The sequence below is a fragment of the Aptenodytes patagonicus genome, chromosome Z, assembly GCF_965638725.1.
Source record: "Aptenodytes patagonicus chromosome Z, bAptPat1.pri.cur, whole genome shotgun sequence".
Lineage (NCBI taxonomy): Eukaryota > Metazoa > Chordata > Aves > Sphenisciformes > Spheniscidae > Aptenodytes > Aptenodytes patagonicus.
The window spans coordinates 22,202,487-22,227,806 of record NC_134982.1 but is presented as its reverse complement, the minus strand read 5'-3'; the positions used below and the strand labels follow the sequence as shown (position 1 = coordinate 22,227,806).

Sequence of the window (25,320 nt, the reverse complement as noted above, 5' to 3'; positions counted from 1 at the left end):
TTTCAAAATTCTTATGTCAATGGCATAAATCTTTTTCTCCTTTCTTTTTGCAGTTTTGATGTAGACAATGGTACGTCATCGGGACGGAGTCCCTTGGATCCCATGACAAGCCCTGGATCAGGGCTAATTCTTCAGGCAAATTTTGTCCACAGTCAACGTAGGGAGTCTTTCCTTTACCGGTCAGACAGTGACTATGACCTTTCTCCAAAGTCCATGTCCAGGAACTCCTCCATTGCCAGTGATATGTAAGTACATTATAAAATACTTCTAGCCTATGTTTTGTCCTCTGTCTTAAGATTTTTCCAGCCACAAGAAATTTCTTTTAAAAATCAAAGACAGTAATCACTTACGCTACTGAAGTCATGGATAATTGTTTGTTTATTTCTTTAATGAAGCTTGTACTTGTTTCTGCAGTTTTCTGAAAGTAAGGATATCATGAGAGTGTACTTGATGTGTTTATGCACTTTATTAGCTTTGACAGAATAATGAAGACAGTCAATACTGGTGTATCAAAACACTAAGGAGAACTCTGATTTCCTGGCTATTAAGTTCTTTTCAAGAGAAGTGATACAAACTCACTTTCTGCCTCTTAATGTTCTTAAGAGAAAGACTCCATTTATTTGCACCAGGTACTTTTACGTTTTTAGAGAAAAGGTTTATCAGCTGGCAGAAATTAATAAATTCAAGAGAGATGAAAATTATTTCAAATATCCTTTAACTAAATGGCAAAATTTTAACAAAAGGCCTTTGGAAAGTTATTCTATCCTCTCTCACTATTCTTCTGTGATGTGTGTATTTTCTGCTGGTGGATCATACTTTTCAAGTACGTGTAGACCCCAGGTTGCATGGGTAGTGGAAGTCAGATGCAAATCTCTGTTTATTTGTAAGACACTAAAACCATGTTAAATGTCCTAGCTTCTAATCACTTTTAAGTAGTAGAAATTAAGAATAACTAATCTTTTTTGTTCGTTTGCCTTATCTGCTCCAAATTTTCTCGGTTTTTTAATGAGGAAAAACCCAATCAACATCCTCTTTAAAAAATAACAGAGTCAGTATGCACAACAAGGAAAAAAGTTTTTCATAATAATGAATGAATTTCACCTGATATTTAACTTGCAGTCATTATAACCGAACACTCCTCTTTTCAGCTTACATATCGTTATTAGAAATGTTGATTAGTCCATCTAATTATAGCTCTCTTCCTATGTAAGTGTCAAGATGAGAAAAATTCATGCCTTTACAGAGGGTTTGTGTAAGGTCCATACCTCAGTTAAGCCCTGTAGATTGAAGTACTTAGTAAGCTTTGTGCCCAGTGTGACCAATTTTGGTTGAGACAAAATGAGTGAGAAAAGGACCAATCCATCTTGCCTTGTCATAAGGAAAAACACATTTCACTTGCAAATAGTGACCCCCTTCCAGCAAATCTTCCTCTGACGGATAACCTTTCCTTTAGATGGACAGGAGTCAAGCTTTTAGTGTGGCACCTGTGCCAGGATACCATTTGGAAAGACTTTTACGTTCAGGGGGGCAATCCAGGTTACTGTGTTGCTTCGATGAGTCATTTCAATTAAGAATTCAATTAGCGCTCCACCCTTGAACACCTAATCCACTTCTGCATTTCCTAGAATTCTGGGTAATATTTCAGCACATGGCAGTAAACTGGATAAACAATTGAATTACTGAAACACTGAGCACACTTTTTCCTTTGGATATTTGTATCTAGTCTTCCTTTCAAAATTTTCTTAAAACACATCTGCCTATAAAATTTATTGGACCTCACACCCAGATAGATTTTCACAGTCTCCTGTCACAGAGGAGCTGTTGTACTAAGAAGGTAAATATTCCTGCCACTGTTCAGGATGGGAGCACATGTAAAAGGCAAGTTGTTTTAACCATGGAATATTAATCATATATCAGTAATCCTAATTATAATAAGCTTGGTTATTTCACATAAATGAAGTAAAAGAAAACCAAGGAATGAAAGAGGGCGAGGTTTAAAAAGATAAAATAGCGACGAAAAAAAATAAAGAAAAAATACCACAAAGCTCTTTATATATGGGTTCAAGGAAAAACTGGACGTGCTCATGGAAGGGAAGCTCACTGAAGATTATTAAAATAAAGAAACCACTCTGGTTCACGACATTCCTAAACAAGGTGGAGGCTGGAAGAGTTGTCAGGGGTAGTATCACATAAATTTTAGATTACTCCCAAATTATCTTATTTCCCTTTTGCATCTATCTACATGCTTAATTTTAAGCATTGCATGTTTCTTAAGCATGTGCAAAATATATTACAAAACATACACATCATTCAGGTAATGCAGATGAATTAATTAGACATAACAGTTTACCCTAGAATCCCCTGATTCTTCAGTACTTGAGTTACCAACCTCAATATGTCACTTCGTAAAGCGAAATAGAAAGCAAAAGGCATGCATCTTTTATTTGGAAGGAATATAACATGAAGATTTCTGGCATTTCCATTACTGCCAAATAGTGTGCTTACAATAATATATTCCACTTCAGTAGCAGCATATGAAACAAAAACAAAACTTCGAGATTTTAGACAAATATGGAGTGTTGTGATCAAAGACAGCCAGTGGATGGCAGTGCTAAAGTACAGAATTCATCATTCTGTTACTATTTATTATTTGCGCTGGTGCAGCAGCTCTGAGCTCTAGCCAAGGAAGGGAACGGAGTCATGCAAACCCAAGATGAAAAGATGGACTCTGCCACAAACAACTTAAAGTTGAAGCATAAGATGTTAACCAAGAGACTAATAGAGCCAGATGCTGTTCCCAGGAGAAGGTATAATGTGAGTCCCTATGCCCAAAGTAGTAAACCTCACAGAGCAACCAAAGGGAGTTTGATGCAGTGAGTTGAGATGGAAAGTAACAGAAACAAGGGCAGAGAAGGGGGAGGTGGAAAGCTTTTTAAAGTCAGAAAGACTAAAGTATATTTTAAAGTGAGGAACCAGATTAGCTAAGGAAAAGAATAAAAGACAGGATGAGTGCAAGGCTGCTCAGATGAGAAAAGGTTAGTGGGACAAATGTGGGTGCAGTTACGGCACTGGACGAGGCAGAAAAAACATCTGTATGGTAAGAAAAGAAAAGCAAATAAAATTATCAATTTTCAGTTATCTCTTGGAAGAAATAGCATGGTCCTAGAGAGGGAAAAAAGCAGAACACGGAGATGATATGAGGAAATGAGAAAAAGCCATTCAAGGTTGTGAAATGGAGAGGCTGGTGGTTTAGACAGGAAGATGCAACATCCAAGGCAGAAGAGCACCAATGCGTTGTGAAGCCTGGCTATGGGATTTCCAGCAGAGAGATGAGGATGTGCAAGAGAAAGAGAAGTGAATGAGCAAGCCAGTAAGGATCAGTGAGCTAATATGAGGAATTACAGGGCAGGATCTGTGATGACAGACAGGAGAACAATTTTAAAGAGAAGGAGAATAAAGAATGGAAAATTGAAAAAATTCCTCAACAGCACAGTTGCAACACTGGGAAAAAGGGAACAGAAGCCAGCTGAAAGATGAGAGAAGTCATCAGTGTTGTACTGGAAGAATTGTCAGGTTTACACCTGAAGGCATGAGTGAAGCAGGGAGCTTTGAATGTGGATGTCTTGCAGAGGTGGCCTGATTACTTAATACTCACCTGTTTGAACTGCTGCTGCTGCTCAGAGCTTGCAAGTGCAGACAGAGGCAGCAGTGGTAACACTTTTTATGTCTTTCTTGCTAAGGGATCACTACTCTGATTAATGGAGCATGAGATTGAATTTGTAGAGAATCTCCATTTTAGCAAAAACCAGGTCTCTAACCAGGTTAAATAATGGATTCTTCAGTTAAATCATTAGCACTTTCACGAACACTAGAAAGAAGCCAATAAATATTGCAGTCCACTAGCTAGGGCACAGCCCATGTTTTAACTGCCACTCTAAAGGGAGAAAAGCATGTGTAGTCCCCCTGTGATCCTGAAGAAGCGGACCAGAGTGTAGCAGACCAGACCAGAGGACCAAGATGCCCTCAGTACAGAAGTCTGTCTGAGCTCCACTATGTCTTCTGAATGTATCTAGGGGAAAAGGTATGTGACAATAAGCACTGCTTAAGTCTGCCCTTTTCCCATTTCCACAAGGTCACAGTACACAGCTCGGCGGCAACATCCATCTTTCCAGGACTTGGCCAACTGAACCTCACTAAGTTAAAAAAGTATCTGGTGTGGAGAGTTTTATGGGCTTCTTTAGAGAGGCTCAGCACTGTTTCCTCAATCAGGTGAAATATCAATATAAGCTCTAATTAGTATAATTACACAAAATTTGCTAATTTCTATTAAACCTTGCTTCTATCTTTTAAGCACCAGAACCCAGCTAGGGAACACTGACCATAGGGAACTGCAAGGTCATTGGCCTGGTTGATCTGCTAAATGGCCACCAGTACACCCACTCCCCAACCTGGCCAGCCTCCTGCTATTCTGCCAATACAGTCTGTAGACAGTAGCATCCCTCTGCTGCTGTCCCTGGTAAAACAAACGTCAAGAGAATGCAATTTACTCCAGGACTTTTTCCCTATAAATACAGCATTGTCCTGCCTTCTCTTAGAGGACGTGCTGCTTTGTAGACTGTATTTGAACGTATCTGTAAATCTTGGCTCCACATTTACCAAAAAAAAAAAAAAAAAGACAAAAATACTTTCTTTGAATAATAAAACTCGAATGTGGACTACTTTGGAACAAAAAGAGCCTCTGTAGTCTGATAAACATGGATACTGACATACAGAGATTTGGGTTGTTTTGTCAGGATGAATTATCCCCTTCTTCAACAGCTGGAGAAATAGTTGTGGGATTTTTAATTTGTGGGGGTATTTTTTTCCAAAATAAAGCCAAAATAATCTGATTTTTGCAAAGAATAAAGAGTAACAGAATTATTCTGGCTGCAAAAATTACCTTAAATAAAGGGAAATTCCAAGGTAGGGAGTTCCCTTATTTGTCAGTGTCTGGTCCTGACCTGAAGCTGCAAACGGGCAGATTTTCTCATCCAGAACAGGAAGCCAGATTACTAGTGATACAGCTTATTCTTCTGTTTCTGAGCCAGGAAGGCCTGGATTTATTAATAAAATGCTGTGAGTATGCATCTGAAGTTACGGAGAAAAAAAACCTTTTCCCTGAAAGGTTCTGGCCAAGACTCTAGAAGAGCAGAAAAGACATGCAGTTACTGAGCAGAGTAATTGCACCTCGGTTTAACAAATTAGAAATAATTGTCTTTCTTTCCAGATAAACTGCTGTTGAAATTCCTTATGATTTATCAGATTATTTTCTCAGAATCTGTGATATTACTATATCACAGATATTACTGGCTGAAAAGAGATGGTTAAACTTCAAAGTCCAGCCTGCTTTAAAAAAATCTTTTAAGATGCATTTTCTATGTGTTTTTCAGCTTAGAAACAATTTTTTATGAAAAAAATGTATTAAATTGCTTGAGACATTTATTTGTCCACGGAAAGAAATTTACTTACATGGCTTTAGGAAAAATAGGCCAATATTTTGCTTCATTGGATTTTCTTTTTTTGTTCTTAAGATCTTTTAAATTGAAAAAATCTCCAGGTTGCAGCTTAAATTAAGCTAAGTAATTAGTAAGTCACTTACAATCTTTCTTTGAGTTATAAACAAAAACATTTTGAAAAAAGACCACTGTGTCCTTTCCAGTTGCTTGGGGCATTTTACAAATGAAATCCAAAACAAAGAACTCAGTAATATCCAGTTTGCTTAAATTTAAATAATAAGTTTGTGCTAACTTAATTTGTTGATCAAGAAATCAGTTATGTTGTAAAATAAAAGAAAGTATTTTCGCATTAAGAAGGCTTCTTTTGATCTGCTTTTTAATTCAGGAGATTCTAAGGTGTTCTAATATGACTTTATATGGTTGTTGAATCAGGACTTTTTCTGATGAAATGCAAATTGATTTTATCTTACGTTCAGACAATACAGAATCATTGCTGGTTTATGTCCGAATGCTAAAACCTAATCATTTTCCAAATGTAACTCTCAGTCATTAAACACATCACTTCCCCTTCAAACACTTTTAACATGTCAGGCTTTTTTTTATTCCCCTCTTCTGGAAATAATGGGTGTTTCAAACAAAATGGCAAGTTTCTGCTCCTGTGCTAAACAAAGCAGACTGAATTCCTAAACCTCTTCAGTCAAAGGTGGCATGTTACTAAAAACATGGTACCAAAACCGATTCTTAGCTGGGATTTCAGCTACATCACACCACCACTCATCTCTAGGCTTGCTACACAGGTCTGCAGTGGCGGGGAGGGAGGATGGGTGTGTTTTATGTGTGCGCATGTGTGCACGCAATACTGAAGGATGGGAGCAGCATGGAGAAAGGGAACTTCGTAAAGAAGGACTCGAATGTTTTTGGGGATGCCTCTTAGACTGTTTTTCCAGCTCAGTGATCACCTACATGCACAGGCTAAATTTATTTCACAACCCAGAAGAACATTAGTTGTTGTTTCACCCCTCAGGGCACAAACAACGCTCTGTATTCTTGCAATGGTACTAATGCTGTGTTAGCTGTAGAGTTCGTTCTCTGAAAATGGACAAACCGAAATTCTAATGGTTTTGCCTTGTTCTTCTTGAAGTCTTCTTGTTTCTTATATACATACATTTAGGGGCCTTTGAATTTGGTTAGGGGACCCTTTTTTCTAAACCTTGAAGCTGAGATAATCTTCCTGTGGCTGGCTGAGAGCAAGCTCGCTCAGGCTGGGAAGTTGCCTTGAGTAGGTGCTGTTCTCAGCAGCTCTGCTCTCATTTCTTTTAGAGAGGAAATCTTTCAGCCTGCATCAGTAAGAGATTCACATGGAAAGTCACATATTCTTATTCTTCAAAAGTAACACAATTGTATCTGTTCTCAACACTTAAGCATATGGGATAGGGACAAGCAAGCAACCAAATGTCTTCTGCTTAAAAGCAGTTCAAGGTAATACCTTTTATTTTTATTTGCAACAAGCTAAGAATTTATGTGTGTCAGCTAATGCAGTCAAAACTGATTAATAGCAACTCATTAAGCTGCACTAACTTGATTGCTTCCAGTCATGTGTGCACACCCACTCATTAATTTTCTCTAACCTGAGCAGAAAACAAACCTATCCTTTAGTCACTGATGCTTGTTTTTTTTACAGCCTTGCTTAGAGCTAAATGATGTTTTCTGTTGTACAAACAGTCCAACAACGGCACTTCTGAATTGGCCTGGACTCTTCTGATTGAGTTCAGCTCTTTTCTGGTTCAAAGTCCTACATCCTCTGGCTTAATCCAGCCCCTCCTTCAACACACAAACCAAACCCCCACACTGCAGTAGCTTCTTTTCCCTTGCCGTCGCCTCAGTGACCCCCAGGTAGACTGCCTTCTGATTTTAGAAGGAAAACCACCTGCCCCAGTGAAACACTCTCGCAAGTCCATGCTCTCTTTCTCTTTAGGACTGAATAATTCTCTGTCAGACTTAATGCAGGACAGTTGCTCAGAGTTGTCTGCCATTCCGTCATCTAAATGGTCTGCTATATTATGGTAGGATTAAAGTGTTGAAGCTTGGTGGCTGTTTGGGGCAATATGATACAGGTGATTTCCTGGGTTGTCCAGTGTTTTCATATCTTGCACATCATGCTGGCATCCTGTGATGTCCCACTACATCAGTACCTACATGATTTCCTCAGGCAGATTACCCAAGTCAGATGTGTGAGTGCAGTCTCTTTGGAAAACGCTTAAGCTTCCTGAGCAAGGAAGTAGTTGGGTCTGACACAAGAGGCCTTGATCTTCCTTGAACTCCTCCAAAGGTGCTATGAAACTTTCATAGGAGATGGAAGAAGCCTGATAGTGTTCCTGTAGCTTATTATATGGAATAGGGAAAAACAGTAATACTTCCCGTTCTTTTGAGTTAGTCAGCTGATTCTGATTCCAGCCCATCCAGCAATCCTGAAGGAAGCTTCTGGATTCCATGGGTCTTGGTTCAGATCACCATCACTGATAGTTAGCTGCCCTTATCACCCAGCAAAGTCTCTTGTTTCTAGTCTGCTCAAAAGCACAGGCGCTGTGATATGGTGCTGGTGATACACAGTAAGGTACACAGGTAACCAGATAATACTTCCTGATACTGCCTGGATTAAATCTCAAAATACTGATTTAAAAACACCTTGGTATTCACTGTTCCTTTCCAGTCTTTTAGTCTATAATGGATATGATCATTCTGCCTTTCCAAGTCTTGAGAGAGCACCTCACCTTGGGTGCTAATGCAGTTCAATTGGAAGTAAGATTGTAATTTGGGTAACCTAACACTGATGACTTCAACAGAGTTCTTTCAAACCTAATAAAGTGTATCTTCAGGAACTGAGATCCTAAAAAGGTAGCATGAAAAATAAAACTACTTTCTTGTACAAAATATCCATTATACCTGGAAAGCTCCAGGTGCATTAGTACATGGCATATCTTGGTGTGTATTAGCCATGTGTAATAATCCACATTTGTTTTGAGCTGTTTTTTGGATCTCTGATCATAAGGCAGCCAAGTATTATTTTCTTCATCGACACGCCATAGTGGAGTAACTTGATTTGTGCTCCATATGAAGTTAATTGTGGTGTTTGGAAACACTTATATCTGTAGTATTTGCTAGTGAGATTTATGCTGGAGAAATGGTTTTTCCCTTCGGTGTGTCTTCCTAAGTCTAATTGCTTAGTTAGATAGTCCAGGGAGAACTACTATAACCAGCCTTTCTTTTGGCTGGGATAATGGACTTCTCAGGGACTTTTCTGAGCCAATCCTCTTCCGTCTGGTTAAGCTCAATTGGAATTAAGTAGATTGAATTCTCCAGAACTCTCAATATTACAGCAATACTTTTGACTAATTAGGGCAAGCTCTGTTGCTGTATTAGAAAGAAGTATCAGGAGGACATAACTGCACGGTGCAATAGAAAAATGTGATGTTCGGAAACACTCAGACAATAGCTGACAAGAGTCTGCTTCATTCAGGGTCTAATTTCTGCCTACTGTGTGATAGAACAAGTGGTTTCAAGTAGCTCTTCAGAAAAATCCTTTAAGGTACATGTTCCCAGAAATAAAGAAATGCTCTGGGAAAAACAACCCCCTCCTCTGAAGCTCGTGACTCCATCAACAACTTCAATTGCTTGCTCTCTCAACCCTAAATCCTAACCTGCCCACAATGTTGTAGTCTCTAGCCCCTGCCTTAGATGCCTGGTCATCCCCCAAATGGCGCTCAGCCTTTCAATGAGATGCAAATCACTGACAACCCACTGACTATCCGGGAAAAGCTGTAAGCCAGTTTCTGTCACACCCCATAATATAGGCACAACATTGAGAGGTGCCTCTTATCCCCAGTCAGCCTTAGCTTTTGGAACCAGGCCTGGGCTAGTTCATATTAGGACTAGAAAATTGTTTTTGAAGTCTTTAGAAATTGAGATGACATGACTTAAGCACTATTCCTGCAGAATAAACTAACTTGGAGTGCTGTGATTTCAGACTCCACAAAATCAGTATTACAAAACCAACCCATTTGGATTCTCCAAATGTAGATGATGATAAAGTGCAAGCTGCGTGGAGCAGCCAGCCACCCCTCCTGTTCACTGGTCTTAGAGCACAGCTTCTGCTGGCTAGTGAAACCTGATGTTTCCATTACTGTATCAGAGTGCAATCTAGAATCAAATTTCATTGCTGCTAAAATCTGAATGTGAGCAACGCGCATATTTTCAGCATACCTAATTCATCTGTTTCTTGTGTGTTTATTTGGCTTCACCTATAAAATGTTACTGAGGCAGAAAAAAAAATTCTAGCAATTAAGGCAAACGACCACCTTACTCTCTGTTCTCCATTTGTGGTTTTGCACGTGGCATATTTGTGTTCCAGCGTATGTGCAAGCAAAACACGAATATCTCATCTAAGCTGTATTTGTAGCATGTTATTGGACAGTAAGTCTGAATCAGCCTTATATACAGAATGAGTGGATGTCATGTTTCATCCAAATTTAGATGTTTACACTGAAAAAGGGGTCTGCAATAGATTTTCTGGTTCAAAGAGAAGACCACTTTCATGTTCACCTTCCTTCCTATTTTGTATGTTGTGTGTAAACAGTATGGATTTTCCCTTGCCTTTATGTTTGCTATGTTTCTATATTACAAAAAAGGAAAAAAATGCCCAAAAACAACTCTGTAAAAATGAAGTCAATTCTTGCGAAAATGTGACAAATGCCTTAGTTCTTGCTGTGGAGCACAGCACAGGGATTCCAGACAGCCACTGTCCCCTAGGACTTTTTAAAGTCTGTTGGCAGCTTTATTCTTTCAAATAGGCTATGTCCCAAGTTTGTAGCCAGAGAATCCAACACAGACTATGCCAGTTGGATTTAAAGTGTCAGCCAGTACTTACCCTGGGGAGATAAGTGAGATTTTCATTCAAATGGAGGAGTGTGGCAAACCAGTATGATCATGCATCTACATCGAGGATGTAGACGAAGGTCCATCCAGGAGGTCGCCTAGGGTGAGGCAGGCAGCCCCACGCATTATGACTGCCTCTGCTAAGAAAAAAAGGAGGGTAATTGTCATAGGCGATTCCCTTCTGAGGGGAACAGAGGGCCCAATATGCCGACCAGACCCATCCCACAGGGAAGTCTGCTGCCTCCCTGGGGCCCGGGTCAGAGACATCACTAGGAAGCTCCCTGGTCTGATACGGCCTTCTGACTACTACCCGCTGTTGGTTATACAGGCTGGCAGTGATGAGGTTGCAGAGAGAAGTCCTGCAGTGATCAAAAGGGACTTCAGGGCACTGGGGTGACTGGTTGAAGGATCGGGAGCACAGGTGGTGTTTTCCTCAGTCCCTACAGTGGCAGGGAAGGATCCTGAAAGGAGCAGGAAAACACACCTGATCAACGCGTGGCTCAGGGGCTGGTGCCATCAGCGGAATTTTGGCTTTTTTGATCATGGGGAGGTTTACACGGCACCGGGCCTCCTGGTGACAGATGGAGTCCAGCTGTCTCACAGGGGGAAAAGGATCATTGCTCATGAATTGGCGGGGCTCATTGAGAGGGCTTTAAACTAGGTTCGAAAGGGGAAAGGGATAAAACCAGGCCCACTAGAGATGAGCCTAGGGGTGGCGTGCCGATGCTGGGGGTGAAAGCGATAGCCCAGCTCAAGTGCATCTACACCCATGCACACAGCATGGGCGGCAAACAGGAGGAGCTGGAAGCCATTGTGCAGCGGGATATGACTTAGTTGCCATCACAGAAACATGGTGGGGTGACTCTCACGATTGGAGTGCTGCCATGGATGGCTATAGACTCTTCAGAAGGGACAGGCGAGGAAGGAGAGGTGGTGGGGTGGCCCTGTGTGTTAGGGAGTGTTTCGATTGTCTAGAGCTCAACGATTGTGATGATGATACGGTCGAGTGTTTATGGGTAAGGATGAGGGGGAAGGCCAACGAGGCAGATATCCTGCTGGGAGTCTGTTATAGACCACCCAACCAGGATGAAGGGGCGGATGAAGCGTTCTACAAGCGGCTGGCACAAGTCTCACAATCGCTAGCCCTTGCTCTCGTGGGGGACTTCAACTTCCCGGACGTCTGCTGGAAGTGCAACACGGCAGAGAGGAAGCAGCCTAGGAGGTTCCTGGAGTGTGTGGAAGACAACTTCCTGACACAGCTGGTAAGTGAGCCTACCAGGGGAGGTGCCTCACTCGACCTGCTGTTTACTAACAGAGAAGGACTGGTGGGAGATGTGGTGGTCGGAGGCCGTCTTGGGCTTAGCAACCATGAAACGGTAGAATTCTCGGTTCTTGGTGAAGTAAGGAGGGGGGCAGCAAAACCACAGCCATGGACTTCCGGAGGGTGGACTTTGGCCTGTTCAGGACGCTGGTTGAGAGAGTCCCTTGGGAGACAGTCCTGAAGGGCAAAGGGGTCCAGGAAGGCTGGACAATCTTCAAGAGGAAGTCTTAAAGGCGCAGGAGCAGGCTGTCCCCATACGCCGTAAGAAGAACGGGCGGGGAAGACGACCGGCCTGGCTGAATGGGGAGCTCTTGCTGGGACTCAGGAAAAAAAGGAGAGTTTACCACTTGTGGAAGAAGGGGCAGGCAACTCAAGAAGAGTACAGGGATCTCGTTAGGTCGTGCAGAGAGGAAATGAGAAAGGCAAAAGCCCAGCTAGAACGCAATCTGGCCGCTGTCGTTAGAGACAACAAAAAAAGCTTTTACAAATATATTAATGACAAGAAGGGAGCCAAGGAGAATCTGCATGCTTTATTGGATGCGGGGAGAAACATTGTCACCGAGGATGGGGAAAAGGCTGAGGTACTCAATGCCTTCTTTGCCTCAGCCTTTAACAGGCAGACCAGTTATCCTCAGGGTACTCGGCCCCCTGAGCTGGAAGACAGGGACGGCGAGCAGGATGAACCCCCCATAATCCAGGAGGAAGCAGTTAACGACCTGCTACACCACCTGGACACTCATAAATCTATGGGGCCAGATGGGATCCACCCAAGAGTGCTGAGGGAGCTGGTGGAGGAGCTCGCCAAGCCACTCTCCGTCATTTATCAGCAGTCCTGCTTAATGGGGGAGGTCCCAGATGACTGGAGGCTTGCCAGTGTGACGCCCATCTACAAGAAGGGCTGGAAGGAGGATCCGGGGAACTACAGGCCTGTCAGCCTGACCTCGGTGCCGGGGAAGATTATGGAGCGGTTCATCTTGAGGGTGCTCACAAGGCATGTGCGGGACAACCAGGGGATCAGGCCCAGCCAGCACCAATTCATGAGAGGCAGGTCCTGCTTGACCAACCTGATCTCCTTCTATGACCAGGTGACCCGCCTAGTGGATGAGGGAAAGGCTGTGGATGTGGTCTACCTGGACTTCAGTAAGGCCTTTGACACTGTCTCCCACAGCATTCTCCTAGAGAAGCTGGCGGCTCACGGCTTAGACAGGTGGACTCTGCGCTGGGTCAAAAACTGGCTGGACGTCCGGGCCCAGAGAGTTGTGGTGAATGGAGTTACATCCAGTTGGCGGCCGGTCACGAGCGGTGTTCCCCAGGGCTCAGTACTGGGGCCGCTCTTGTTCAATATCTTTATCAATGATCTGGATGAGGGGATTGAGTGCACCCTCAGTAAGGTTGCAGACGACACCAAGTTGGGTGGGAGTGTTGATCTGCTTGAGGGTAGGAAGGTTCTACAGAGGGACCTGGACAGGCTGGATCGATGGGCCGAGGCCAACTGTAGGAGATTCAACAAGGCCAAGTGCCGGATCCTGCACTTCGGCCACAACAACCCCATGCAGCGCTACAGGCTTGGGGAAGAGTGGCTGGAAAGGCCTGTCAGAAAAGGACCTGGGGGTGTTGGTCGACAGCCAGCTGAACATGAGCCGGCAGTGTGCCCAGGCGGCCAAGAAGGCCAATGGCATCCTGGCCTGTATCAGAAACAGTGTGGCCAGCAGGAGTAGGGAAGTGATCGTGCCCCTGTACTCGGCCCTGGTGAGGCCGCACCTCGAATACTGTGTTCAGTTCTGGGCCCCTCACTACAAGAAGGACATGGAGGTGCTGGAGCGTGTCCAGAGAAGGGCAACGAGGCTGGTGAGGGGTCTGGAGAACAAGTCTTCTGAGGAGCGGCTGAGGGAACTGGGACTGTTTAGCCTGGAGAAAAGGAGGCTGAGGGGAGACCTCATCGCTCTCTACAACTACCTGGAAGGAGGTTGTAGCGAGGTGGGTGTCGGTCTCTTCTCCCAAGTAACTAGCGATAGGACGAGAGGAAACGGCCTCAAGTTGCGCCAGGGGAGGTTTAGATTGGACGTGAGGAAAAATGTCTTTACTGAAAGAGTGGTTAAACATTGGACCAGGCTGCCCAGGGAAGTGGTTGAGTCCCCATCCCTGGAGGTATTTAAAAGAGGTGTAGATGAGGCACTTAGGGACATGGTTTAGTGGGCATGGTGGTGTTGGTTTGATGGTTGGACTCGATGATCTTAGAGGTCTTTTCCAACCTTAATGATTCTATGATTGTATGATTCTATGCTTTAAACTGATACAAAGTGTCAAGATTCTTTCCACTAGTCTTATAATTTATGCTATAAAAATTGTATCAAGATTAACCAGGAATTTTATTTTGACCATATCTTGTCGATGAAAAGGTATGTGTCAAATTGGTGTAAATATGTTTTGTACATTTCCCCCCCTCTATTTAGACAGAGGTCTTATTTATCCTGTTTATGTCTCCCATCTGCAATACGTGTCCTCACAATCACTGACTTGGTATTCTTCACGTGTGCCTAGAAAGTCTTAATCTGAGTTTACTATGACCTTTACAAAGACAAACCTTATTCAGGACCTTCCTGGTGAAGCTCCGCACTGGCAATTGCAGACTCGCATTTCTAGTGGTCTCTAAGGTCTGGGACTCACTCCTTCTTAATGGGTATCTTGACTTTTTTCTGACCACGTTAAAAAAACACCCTCTCTTTTTTAACTGCATCCTAGCAGGTCTGCAGAATGTTTCTCTAGCTACTCCTCTTATTAGATGATTAAATTAAATTATCCCAACTTGATTAAGAAGTAAAGGTTATGCAGTCACCCTGTCTATCCTTGTGTTAATCTTTCTGCCTGCTTCTCTGTCTGTCCATGCATGCATCTCTAAGTTCCTTTTTAGTGGGGGCAAAGTTAATTACTGTCCTGTAATTGGGATAGAGGAGACAAATTAATGCCAATCTTGAGGAAAGGAAGCAAAATTTTTGTACTTTTTATTTGGCAACAGTCAGCTGAACATGTTCATCTAACTTCTGACTTAGCATAGCACTTCTATCTCTTCTCCAGGGTGGGGACCATCATAGGTTATATGGGGTGAGTTCAAGTATGTCCCATAGGAAAGGTTAGGAAGCAAAACCCAGAAAATTTGCAGAAGGCCAGGCTTCATCACTTTAATGTGGTAAATAAGTTGCAATGTCTTATACAATCTTTGGTCTGCTAATGGAAACTTGGTCTGTGTTTTTTGTAACAGCGATTCATCTCGTGGATTGTTGTGTGCTTTAGCAGTCTTTTTTGATGATGGTGGATTTGATAATTTTAAATTTTGGGGCTATGTGAAAATTATTCTGCTTTCAAATCTGTCTTTCCTTTGAAAAATGAAGATGTGAACAAGTATGCCAGGCATTGTAGTTAACAGAGTCTAACACTGATGTGAACAATTTCTTCTAACCTTAAAAGTTAACAGCTCTGTGTATATTTAGAAGCTTGTGATATATTGCACAGGGTTTACACTCCCTCTTGCTGCTTCCGTGTATAGATGTGTGGCACTATCCTGTCCAGAATCTAGACAGAATCATCTATCAGCTTCCATATCATCTGAAGAGGAAAACAGCAGGACACTCATACATTGTAGTGTTTACTACACCACAGTACACTGTGGATTCATGGCACTTCAACTGAATCATACGTTCTTACTCTTCTGTACAAAAAATAACAGACACTTTAGACGTGTCTGCTCCCTTTTTGAGCACTCTCACCTTTTCCAGATTTCCTGACCCAATGTGGATTAAAGATCAGTCACCACACTATGCAATTGCTTTTCTGTTCAAGTGGGTCTGGTGTGTGCTAAACTGCTTTGCAAAAGCTGTGAATATCTGTACTTTCAGTAACACGCTTTCACCAAAATAATGATGATTTCAGGAATTGTTGCTTTTGACACAAGGAGCATTTGAAAAGTGAAAATTAAATTCGGGGTTGATCTCAGTGCATTAAATTAATATTTAATAATGCCTCCTCTAAAACAAGCTACATTATTCTATCAGTGTTCCTCAATGAAATGCAGTCCAACAAGAGCTCAAGTAGAGTGAAGTTTGAAAATTAGAGGAGTGGGGTCATGCTATTTTATAGAAAAGAAAAAAAAACTCCAGGGCAGAAAGCCCAGAAACATGTCCTTGTTGCCTCTTAGAAGTGCCTCAGCATTCAAGGGGTGGCAAACAGGGGCACTGAATGGGAAGAAGAGCAAGAAAGTACCACCTCCAGTAAGGAAGCCCACAGGAGATGGTGAGAAGAAGGACCATCCTATTTTCATAGTTTTGCCAATCTACACTTTGACAGCTAATAACTATGTTGTAGCAGTTGCCTGGGAATTTGAAGCACTGGTGAATATTTTGTGCGTTTGTGTCATATGTTGGGCATTCAGAGTGTTTGCAACTGACAGATGCTTGTGACGCTAGAAAGAACTAGCTCTACTCTATCTGGCTTATTTACAGGTAGAAACAATTTAAAGTTTTTGTTCCTTGTCCAGTGCTACTGCTACTTGTAAAACTTTCCATCTCCAGGATTCCGCCCCTTCATCATTTCCAAATGTGGAAATTAGACTAGATCAGTAAAAAATGGGTTTGCATATTGATTTTAGATACGGTTTCTGTGCAGAATTTGATTGCTCAGAAAACACACTCATTTCTAAGAATTTGCTCAACCCTTTGTTTGCTTTTTGCCTAAACAACCCGAGTAACAGATAAAGTGGGTAGGCATGAGGAAGACTGGCAAATAATTTACTTGAGGCTTTAGGCTCTTCCATTTTTGCAGAAGTCATTCAGATGACTAATGCAGGATTCCTTGCTCTACACAGCTGTGCCTCTTTTAAGCGTCAAAACAGAAGAGAAAATGGAGTAGCTATATGCAAATAGTAAAAATACTCTTTATAAAAGGGAAGAAATGAACAGATTTTACTGAGGAACAGGTAAGCCAGCTGTCACACAGCAGATAATACCATTTCACAGAATTTGAAGACAAAGAGCATAATTTTTCTGGAAGTGAGGCAGCATACATATCACACTATGGCTATTTAAGTGGAGAACAGGAGAGAAAAGGAAAAGATGGATGTGGCTTATTAGCTGAAGCTTATGTATGTAGCTTATTGTGCTGAAGCCTTTGTGTAGCTGTGTAACTCATTAAGCAATCCTGATCAGAAATGATAGTCTAGGGCATTTCCTGATGTTTTCATGACCCAGTGAAAACGTGAAGAGGTACTAAACCCAGCTGGTCATTAACTCCCCTGTTAATGCCCTGGGCTGATTCATGATGTCTCTAGTAACTGATTGGATTTGGCTTCATTGGGCAATTAAAGCCTCTGTGTTCTGCCCATGGTGCCATGTTTCTTCTGGTTTGGAGTGAGCATCAGGCTTAAACGCTTTCCAGCCAGGCTGGGATTGTGGTTGCACCCGAAGCAACACCTTATTCCAACCACTCCTGTAAAGACCTTGTTAAAAGTGCAGACTTATTCCACAGGGTCTGTAAAAATCCATTTTTCTATTTCAAGTAACAGGAATAAAAGAAATGGTAATAAAAACAGCTACACAGATATTAAGCATTATGATAATTTTGAATATTGGGGAGTTTTGTTTCGTCCTTACAGGCTCTCTGGTTGTAATTTCTGCTTTTTTATTAGGTTCTTGCAATACCTGCAAAAACATTACTGTTTTGTGGACAGTATGTAAATTATAAGAATGATGTTGTAGCAACTCAAATGCAAATCATATTTCTCCATTTATCAGAAAGCCTTTTTCTGATTAGATTTTCATGGACTTGAAATCCATTGCTAAATACTCATATTTTATGCTTAAATAACATTAAAATAGCACCAAAGCAATGGTAATTTCTGCTGAAAGCTGCAACTTGTAACTCATCACGATAAAGTCACTGCAGGAAGATACAGGAGAATTAAAACCGGAGTCATATTGGATTTTTGTCTTTGGAAAATTTCTTTTCATCTTGATTGCTGCCATATACTAGATATGATAACTGAATATTCCATGTTTTCCCTGTTCCTGTGGTCACCTGGAGAGGTCTGACCCCATATCCTCAGTGCTACAGATGCTACTCTTACGATCAACAGCCTTTCAGCTACTTGTATTTACAGGACTGTATTTTTTGGAAACCATTTCAAGTGGCAGCTTTCGGTGCTGAAGCGAAGGAACCCCTCTTTCCCTTCCTCCCATCTCCCCTACGGTGCGTCATCCCGGCACCGTGCCCGTATGTCACCCTGTGGTGTGGGTGAGGTTGCCACAGCAACAGCACACACTCGGTCACACCCCCTGTAGCTACAGAGGTGTGAGTCAGTTTGAAAGTTTTACTAGGTTTTCATTCGCCTGCGATGTGCTGCCCAGCCATCTGCAGTTACTCACCCGTCCAGTGCTTACAAACCTGCTGGTAACCCTCAATGGGGTCGCTTTAGGTATTTTCAGCTCCATCCTTTGGGATGAAATCTCTGCAGATCGGTCCTGGGCAAGTCGGTCACCTGCCCAACCCCCAGCGCAGAAACCGGCTGGTTCATCAGCCATCCCATAGACATGCCAGGCAGTTGGGCAATAACTAAGTTGATATTTACTTTTTAAAGGATATGTAAAGCAGTGGTAGTGAGTAACTGCTGAAGAATAAAACTGGAGTTACCAACAGTGCACTGTAAAACCTGATTTTCTTTCTGTTAAAGCAGTGAGATAAGTTTTCAGTAATACCTAACTTACAACTCTGCTCATTTTTTCAGACATGGAGATGACTTGATTGTGACACCATTTGCTCAGGTAGGCACAGTTTTGCCATATTTCTCACATGATCTTGCAATTTAAAGGCCATATGGCCAAACCAGTTGTTTTCCATTGTTAATATTATATAAGGTATGTTTGCTTGAGACAGGAAAAAAATGTCTAAACAGAAAGTCATAAACTTCCCACTGTTATCTATACCTCTCTTTTTTAATGCTTTTTGATTAGCTGAGAAGTTGAAGTGCAACAATACAATAAACACCTTCAGCTGATCTCTTATCAAATACTGTAGCAGACAGTCATGATGAAGACAAATCTGTGTTATCTGTTATTCTCCTGCTTTTTATAATTACAATTTCTCCTTTTGAACATCTTTTATGCATTCAATACAAGGTAGTTTTTAGATGCAAGATAAGTTTTACCCAGAATACTTATGTTCCTTTACAAAACCATCTCTATGTGTTTGATTTTTCCATTCAGATTCTGTTTTATAAAATCAGCTCATAATTCTATATAATTTAGATCAAAACTCCACAATTTTTAGCAATAGAGCTGTCTTGTCATGTATGAGAAGTTAACATTGATACGAACTCATGATGACCGGTTTTACTCTGTAATAGATAGGAATGAAAGTTAATTCAGTGTAACTACAGGGGGAAAAAATAAATCTCGAACTCATATGTGATTGAAGGTGAATGGAAAGAGAAAGGTTGAGTCACACAGCAGTCTCAAATAAGAAGAAGGTGTCCAACTTCCGTCTGAATATGCAGGTTGCTTTGGTCTAATGATCACCTCTTAATTAATATTCATTTAATAGGTTATTATGTATTTAATTATATTGTAAGCAGATACAGTGTTTATAAGACACTGGCTGATCAAATCCTTAATATGAAGAATACCTTCATCTCTTATTAGCAGGTAAAAGATTAAGCCAGGGTCTTTTATAAGAATACTTTAAGATCTCTCAAATGGTAAATATACTTCAACAATTACGGAAGAGATTACAGGAAAAACAAGAAAAAAAATGTAAAACCACTTCTGGTTTTAGTTCCTCAGGAAACAACCCTAAGTCTTGAGCACAGAAAAAATACAAATTGCATGGTGGTCAAGCAATCCAATAATATTTACTATAGTTGAGTTCATGTTTATTGTCACCTGAACTTTTATTATAAATTAATGCCACATGGATAAGACAGGTTATAGTATGCCTAGAAAAACAGCAAATATTACACCCCATTTGTGGCTATTTTTTTCCTGGGACAAAACACCCTATTTGTTTTAAGGGCAGTTTCATATTCTTGTTGGCATTGATGGACGTGCTTCAGCAATTAGAACAGGAGCAGTTGAATGTTACTGCTACTCGCACCAAGGTGCTGTAATTGATTATTTGAGAGCTTTAAGTATTTCAGTGCAAAACCCTGTTAGCAGTGGTTTAAATCAACCTGTTTTCCTTTGCATTGAACAGGAGAAAGACCACCCACAGGGTGACTTAATCACATGTCACATTCCCTGACACAGGGGGAATTGAGATGCAGTTGAGAGAGCGTGCCTAATACAGGGGAAGTGACATCTGATTAGACTCTCAGGAAAAACGTAGCTCTTTTCTAAAAATGATTTGAATATGCAAAATCCCATTGCCCAGTGGGGCCTGCTCACAGACTGCATCTGCAGCTAAACACAGGGCCCGCCCCTCTGAGTTACGTTAGCAGTATTAGGACCTCACTCAGGACTTCAGAAATTGGATCCTGTGTAGCACTACACATCATACAGACTACCCTTTTAATGTCTTCCTAGAGTAATATTTCATCATGTAGATGCATTTTTGTGTTGCAAGCAGCCAAAGCACTATTTTAATCCATTCAGGGCTTCCTTGTGGCAGTAGTTCATGGCATGTGGGACACATGTTGCAGCTATTTCAATCCGTCCGTATTTTCTTCAATTGATCAGGAGTCTTGTTTCATCTGATCGTGAGCCACCTGGTGGTAATAGTTCCAATTTTAGCATTTCAGTTACTATTCAGCACATCACCATGGTAGTGTGGCTGCATTTGTTAACTGGAGGCAGGGTGGCACGCTGCGTCCACCACATAGAATCTGGCCCTAGGACAACATAATTTACTATTTTTACCAGAATGGTATTTTGTAAGCTAAAATTAAAAAACCTATCACAAGGATATTATTAGCTGCGCTTCCCTATATTGTAATATACCGCAACTGCTGTAATTTAATTATTTGTACAATTTCATTTTTCAAAATAAAATAATTTTGAGTGATTTGAAATTTAAGGACCAATTCTGTAGTTTTTTTATTATCAAAAAAGTTTGATTTTTAATTCACTTGCAACTGTTTGTATATAACTTGATTTTGAAAATAATATTATTTACTTAATTAAAACCTAATTAATTAATTAAACCTAAAGAGGTTTGCAGGTGACTGGTTGCTTTTTGCTCACAAATCTAACTCTAGAAACATTAAGCATAAGTGGAACCACTGTGGACAGAGAAACTGTCACTTAAAGCAAATTATAATAAAAAATTGAAATATTATTTTATGTACTTATACTATAATAGACTTATAAATATTAGTATCTTTATACAATAAATCCAGTTGTTTAGCTCCACTGTAGCCAATGGCCAAAGTTTTTGTTGTAACTTTTACATTCATTGCTACGTATGTGGGAACGCCTTGCACTTGCAGAAACTCAAAATACGTGCATGTATGCTAAAGCAGCTGGGATGCTGGGCAGATTCTGGACATTTCACCCCTGGATCTACAAAACAGTTATCTCATCTGCCAGAAGAACAAATAGAAGGACATACAAACCAAACAGTCAAGTCTCTGCTTTCTGAACAAGGAGAGATTCATAATATCTCAGACAGTGGAAAAATCTGGTCAGTGGGCATAGTGTTAGGCACAGTGGAGAGACTCCCTCACTGCTCTTCAGGGACCGAGCAAGGCTCATTAGCCTCTACTCGTAACTGGACCTGAGCAACCTTGCAGCTCTGCACACTTCTTTCCCCGGCACCCCAGGTGCTAAATGTCACGTTATTTCAGATCCAACACATACCTCAGCTAGGTTCATGTTTTCACGTGGCATTGTGCCTAGCCTACCAACCTTTCTGAAACTCAGCCCTGCCCAGCAGGTACAGAGTCATTCATTGCAGTCCAGCAGAGGCAGAGCTAATAAGCATGGCTGTACCTGAGATCACTCACCGAGGAGTCACTTAGCTACTTTGTACACGTTCCCAATTCTCAGTGCACCTGAATATACAGCAAATTTGAGTCTAACAGAGCTTATTGAGTAGCAACTTGCAGCCAGGAAAACCGACTATGTTTTTTCATGGCCTGAGACAGCTCTGGGAGCCACATAGATATGTTTCTCTGATAATATGTTTGTCTGATAATATGGTAATATGATAATACTGTTTCTCAGATTGCACATACAAGCAATCTCAGCATCCTGGCACACATAAATTGAACCCAGGCAGATTGGCCAGAGAGAACTGAAAATGGACTGCAAGTCACTAAAATGTGTGTCTTACCTTAATAGGCACAACTTTTTTCTGTATATGCTTTCCTTCTCCTTCCACCTTCAACTTATCCTTTCCTTTTACAATATTTTCATACTTCAGCAGTTTTTCTTTGTATTTTTTGTATTCATTCTTGAACTTTTGAACTCCAAGATCTTCTTTCCCCTTCTGCTCAGTTCATGCCCGATTTCCATCCGTGTATATCCAACATCTAAATACAACATTTGTTAGTGTCACTATACCCTGGGCATGCAAATTTGATGGCATATATAATTATTTTTATTCCATGCTGAATGTAAAATATGTGAGTTTGCCCCCTGATCTTTGGAAAGGAAAACATAATGAAATTAATACTAATTAGGCAACAAATGTATGTTTATTTTTATTATCTTAACTCATTTGGGAATTACCTACAACAGCTTGAACACTGCCAGTCATTATTATCTCCTGAATATTTTCTGTCTGTTACAAGCTTTCACTAAATCCTTCTTTTCTCTTCAGCCTCCTACCCCCTTCCTACCTCATGTATAACTTTAAGGGGCTATGAAAAGAGTGTTGTATCCTCCTCGACTCAGACCTCTGGAACCCAAATTCCCATTCCCGCCTTTGTTATTCCTGGGATGGGTTCACCAGGGAACAAGCCCAGTCTGGGCTGAGAAACACAATGGGCAACTTCTGCAAAGACACACCAGTGATTAGTGTTGCTGCCTCCTCCCGTTCCCAGTCTGGTTCCAAACAACTCATGGTTCCTCTCTGACATCAGCTTGAACTGCCTCTCCCTAGTTGGAGAGGTGCATCTTATTATCCTTACATGGTACAAAATTTGTTGCATTTATCCAGCTACCTTCAGAAGAGAGTGCCTACGTCACTTATAACAAGAAGAGACTCCCCTACTGCCTCCACTAGCTGCTGTCTTGCATGAAATTAAGTCCAGAAAGGAAGTAGTTCATTTATGTCATCTTTCCCAATATGCAAAGCTTGTAAGAGCCTGCAGACATTTCCCACCTGCTCAGATCATACCTTCCTCTTACTCTGGCCTTCTGAACTAAGTCCCCAAATCAACTGCGCCCCTTAAAGGAGCCACTTTTATTTTTCCTGGCAGTCTAGACAATCTCATTCCATTTGTCCTTTGAGGTTTGTGGGGGCTGAAATGTAAATGGAAAATTCTGTAATCATTTCTTATGCATGAAGTATTAGGCTTGAATGGACTATTATCTTCCAAACACGAATGCTTTTATGGTCATTTTAAAGAACTAAGTAGTATTCTGTGAAACTTTCCTCCTCTTCAAGTAAGTCTGCCTTTAAACAAATGAGTTGTTTATAAGGAAAAAAAAGAAATAAACTATTGCCCTTGTACTACAGACATGTTCTTGTTAAATAATGGTCAAAGGCTTCAGACAAACCAACCCTGGAAACCTTTTACAGTTGTTTTGCAATGTCTCTTCCTTTTTCTTTCAGCACAGTGGAGCAGAGATAAATCAGTTTCACCTGTGCAGAAATTTAGACTGAAACCATTTTGTCTATTCCAGGTGCTGGCCAGCCTGCGTACTGTACGGAATAACTTTGCTGCATTAACCAATTTACAAGATCGGGCACCCAGCAAGTGAGTGTCAATTTTTGGCCACTGAACTTCTTGCAGTGATACTTTTTAAATGTAAACTAAGAATAACAATTAGATGTTGCAGATTTCAGTCTGTGCCACCAAACCTGCATAAAACATGTGGATGCGAAATGAGTTTATTAATCCCTTGAAGATGCTATACTTGATAGCTGAGACAACAGCCCCCTTGCCTACTAATTGCTCTTGCATTGCTGTCCTTGCATAAACTTGGAGTGGTTTTGTGCAATTTATATGATTTTCAATAAATTAGTCATATGTCAAAGATCATTCAAAGATGATCATTCAGGCAGTCTGAGTCTTGCAAATGAACCAAAGGGAGCAGAGAGCTACACTCATTGTGAGCTACTTGCGTGATCTGAACCTAGAACTCTGCCTAACTCATCCAAGATAATGACATCCCACTTACCCACAGTAGTTCATGATTATAAATGAGACGTTATAAATATGATCTTTCTCCAGTCGTGTTACAGCGTCACAGTTAACATTAGTTACACTGGCAAATTTTGTAGTGGAGTCATTTCCCTCACCCAAAATGTGTGTCTCTAGAACCTGTACGTAATTAGCATTCCAAAGGCAGCTGCCTACCATTGCATATGCAGTGCCACCAAAAGATATTTCTAGCCCCGTTGGTTGGGATAAGCAGACCCTATGTGGCCCCTGCTTGCAGTCATTCACATCCCTATGCGGCTCTGTCAGTCCAGCAACTTCTAGCTTTCTTCAATGGGCAAAGCAGTCTACTGAGCTGTTCTCCTTAAAGATTATTGTGAAAGGTATATGCAAAATAATGTGTGAAATGTATATGCAAAATAATAAAGTGAAAAATAATTTTAAAAAAATATTTCAGGTCAGAGAATGTGGGAAGTGCAAGACATTAGAATAATGATAACTATATATATAAATCAAACTTCAAGCTAGGTATATGCTCTAGGTATGATTAGGCAGGTTTTTAACGAACTTGTAAATTCCTAAATTGTTCGTCTCTTGGAGTTCCCAATCTGCAGAGAGGCTTCAGGGTCAGTTGTGAATTCCCTTCTACACTAGAAAGAACTATCTGTTCTAAACGAACGGGTTTTTTGCAATGCCAGGGTATTCCAGTTCCAAATAATTTCCCAAGGAAATGTATTTTCTATTTTATTATTCAAGGATTCAGTCATTTGTGAGTTTATCAGGCTTATACCTTTTTTTCTTTTAAACAGACGATCACCAATGTGTAACCAACCATCAATTAACAAAGCAACTATAACAGGTAAGAAGAATTAATATGACTAAAATTCCTCTGTGAAACCATCATGGATTTCTAAATTTAATATTTATTTATAAAAATGTCTCACTGAAAACTGCATTTTATAATAATAACCTTATATTGTTTCATATCCTTGTATCTGTTTTATTAAAGAGGATTTGAGTCATGTGGTGACTCAAATTGGTAACTTTTGGTGTTGTATCATGTTAGCTTTCTGATTTCTGTCTTATTATCCTGGTTTTAATCTAAGTTCTTTCCCAATTTTTTTCTCCTTCTATACCAGTGTGTGACCATGTCATGATTACCTTCATTAGTAACTTTTTGCAATGAAATGTAGTAGAAAGAACCGGTATGAGGAATGCATTGATCTTTCATTTGGGACATGGAGTTCTGTAGCTATACCGAGGCA

The 25,320-nt window shown here is 41.0% G+C and overlaps 1 protein-coding gene across 5 annotated transcripts in view; it reads left to right on the top strand.

Annotated features, from left to right (window-relative positions):
• PDE4D (phosphodiesterase 4D) overlaps positions 1-25,320 on the top strand; it is a 436,186-nt gene that overhangs the window by 294,939 nt on the left and 115,927 nt on the right. For all 5 annotated transcript variants that reach the window (XM_076362675.1, XM_076362676.1, XM_076362678.1 and 2 more), the window contains exons 2-5: positions 54-245; positions 18,521-18,557; positions 23,577-23,650; positions 24,865-24,914. In XM_076362675.1, coding sequence (XP_076218790.1) covers positions 54-245; positions 18,521-18,557; positions 23,577-23,650; positions 24,865-24,914 — 353 coding nt within the window. The remainder of the gene's footprint in view (positions 1-53; positions 246-18,520; positions 18,558-23,576; positions 23,651-24,864; positions 24,915-25,320) is intronic.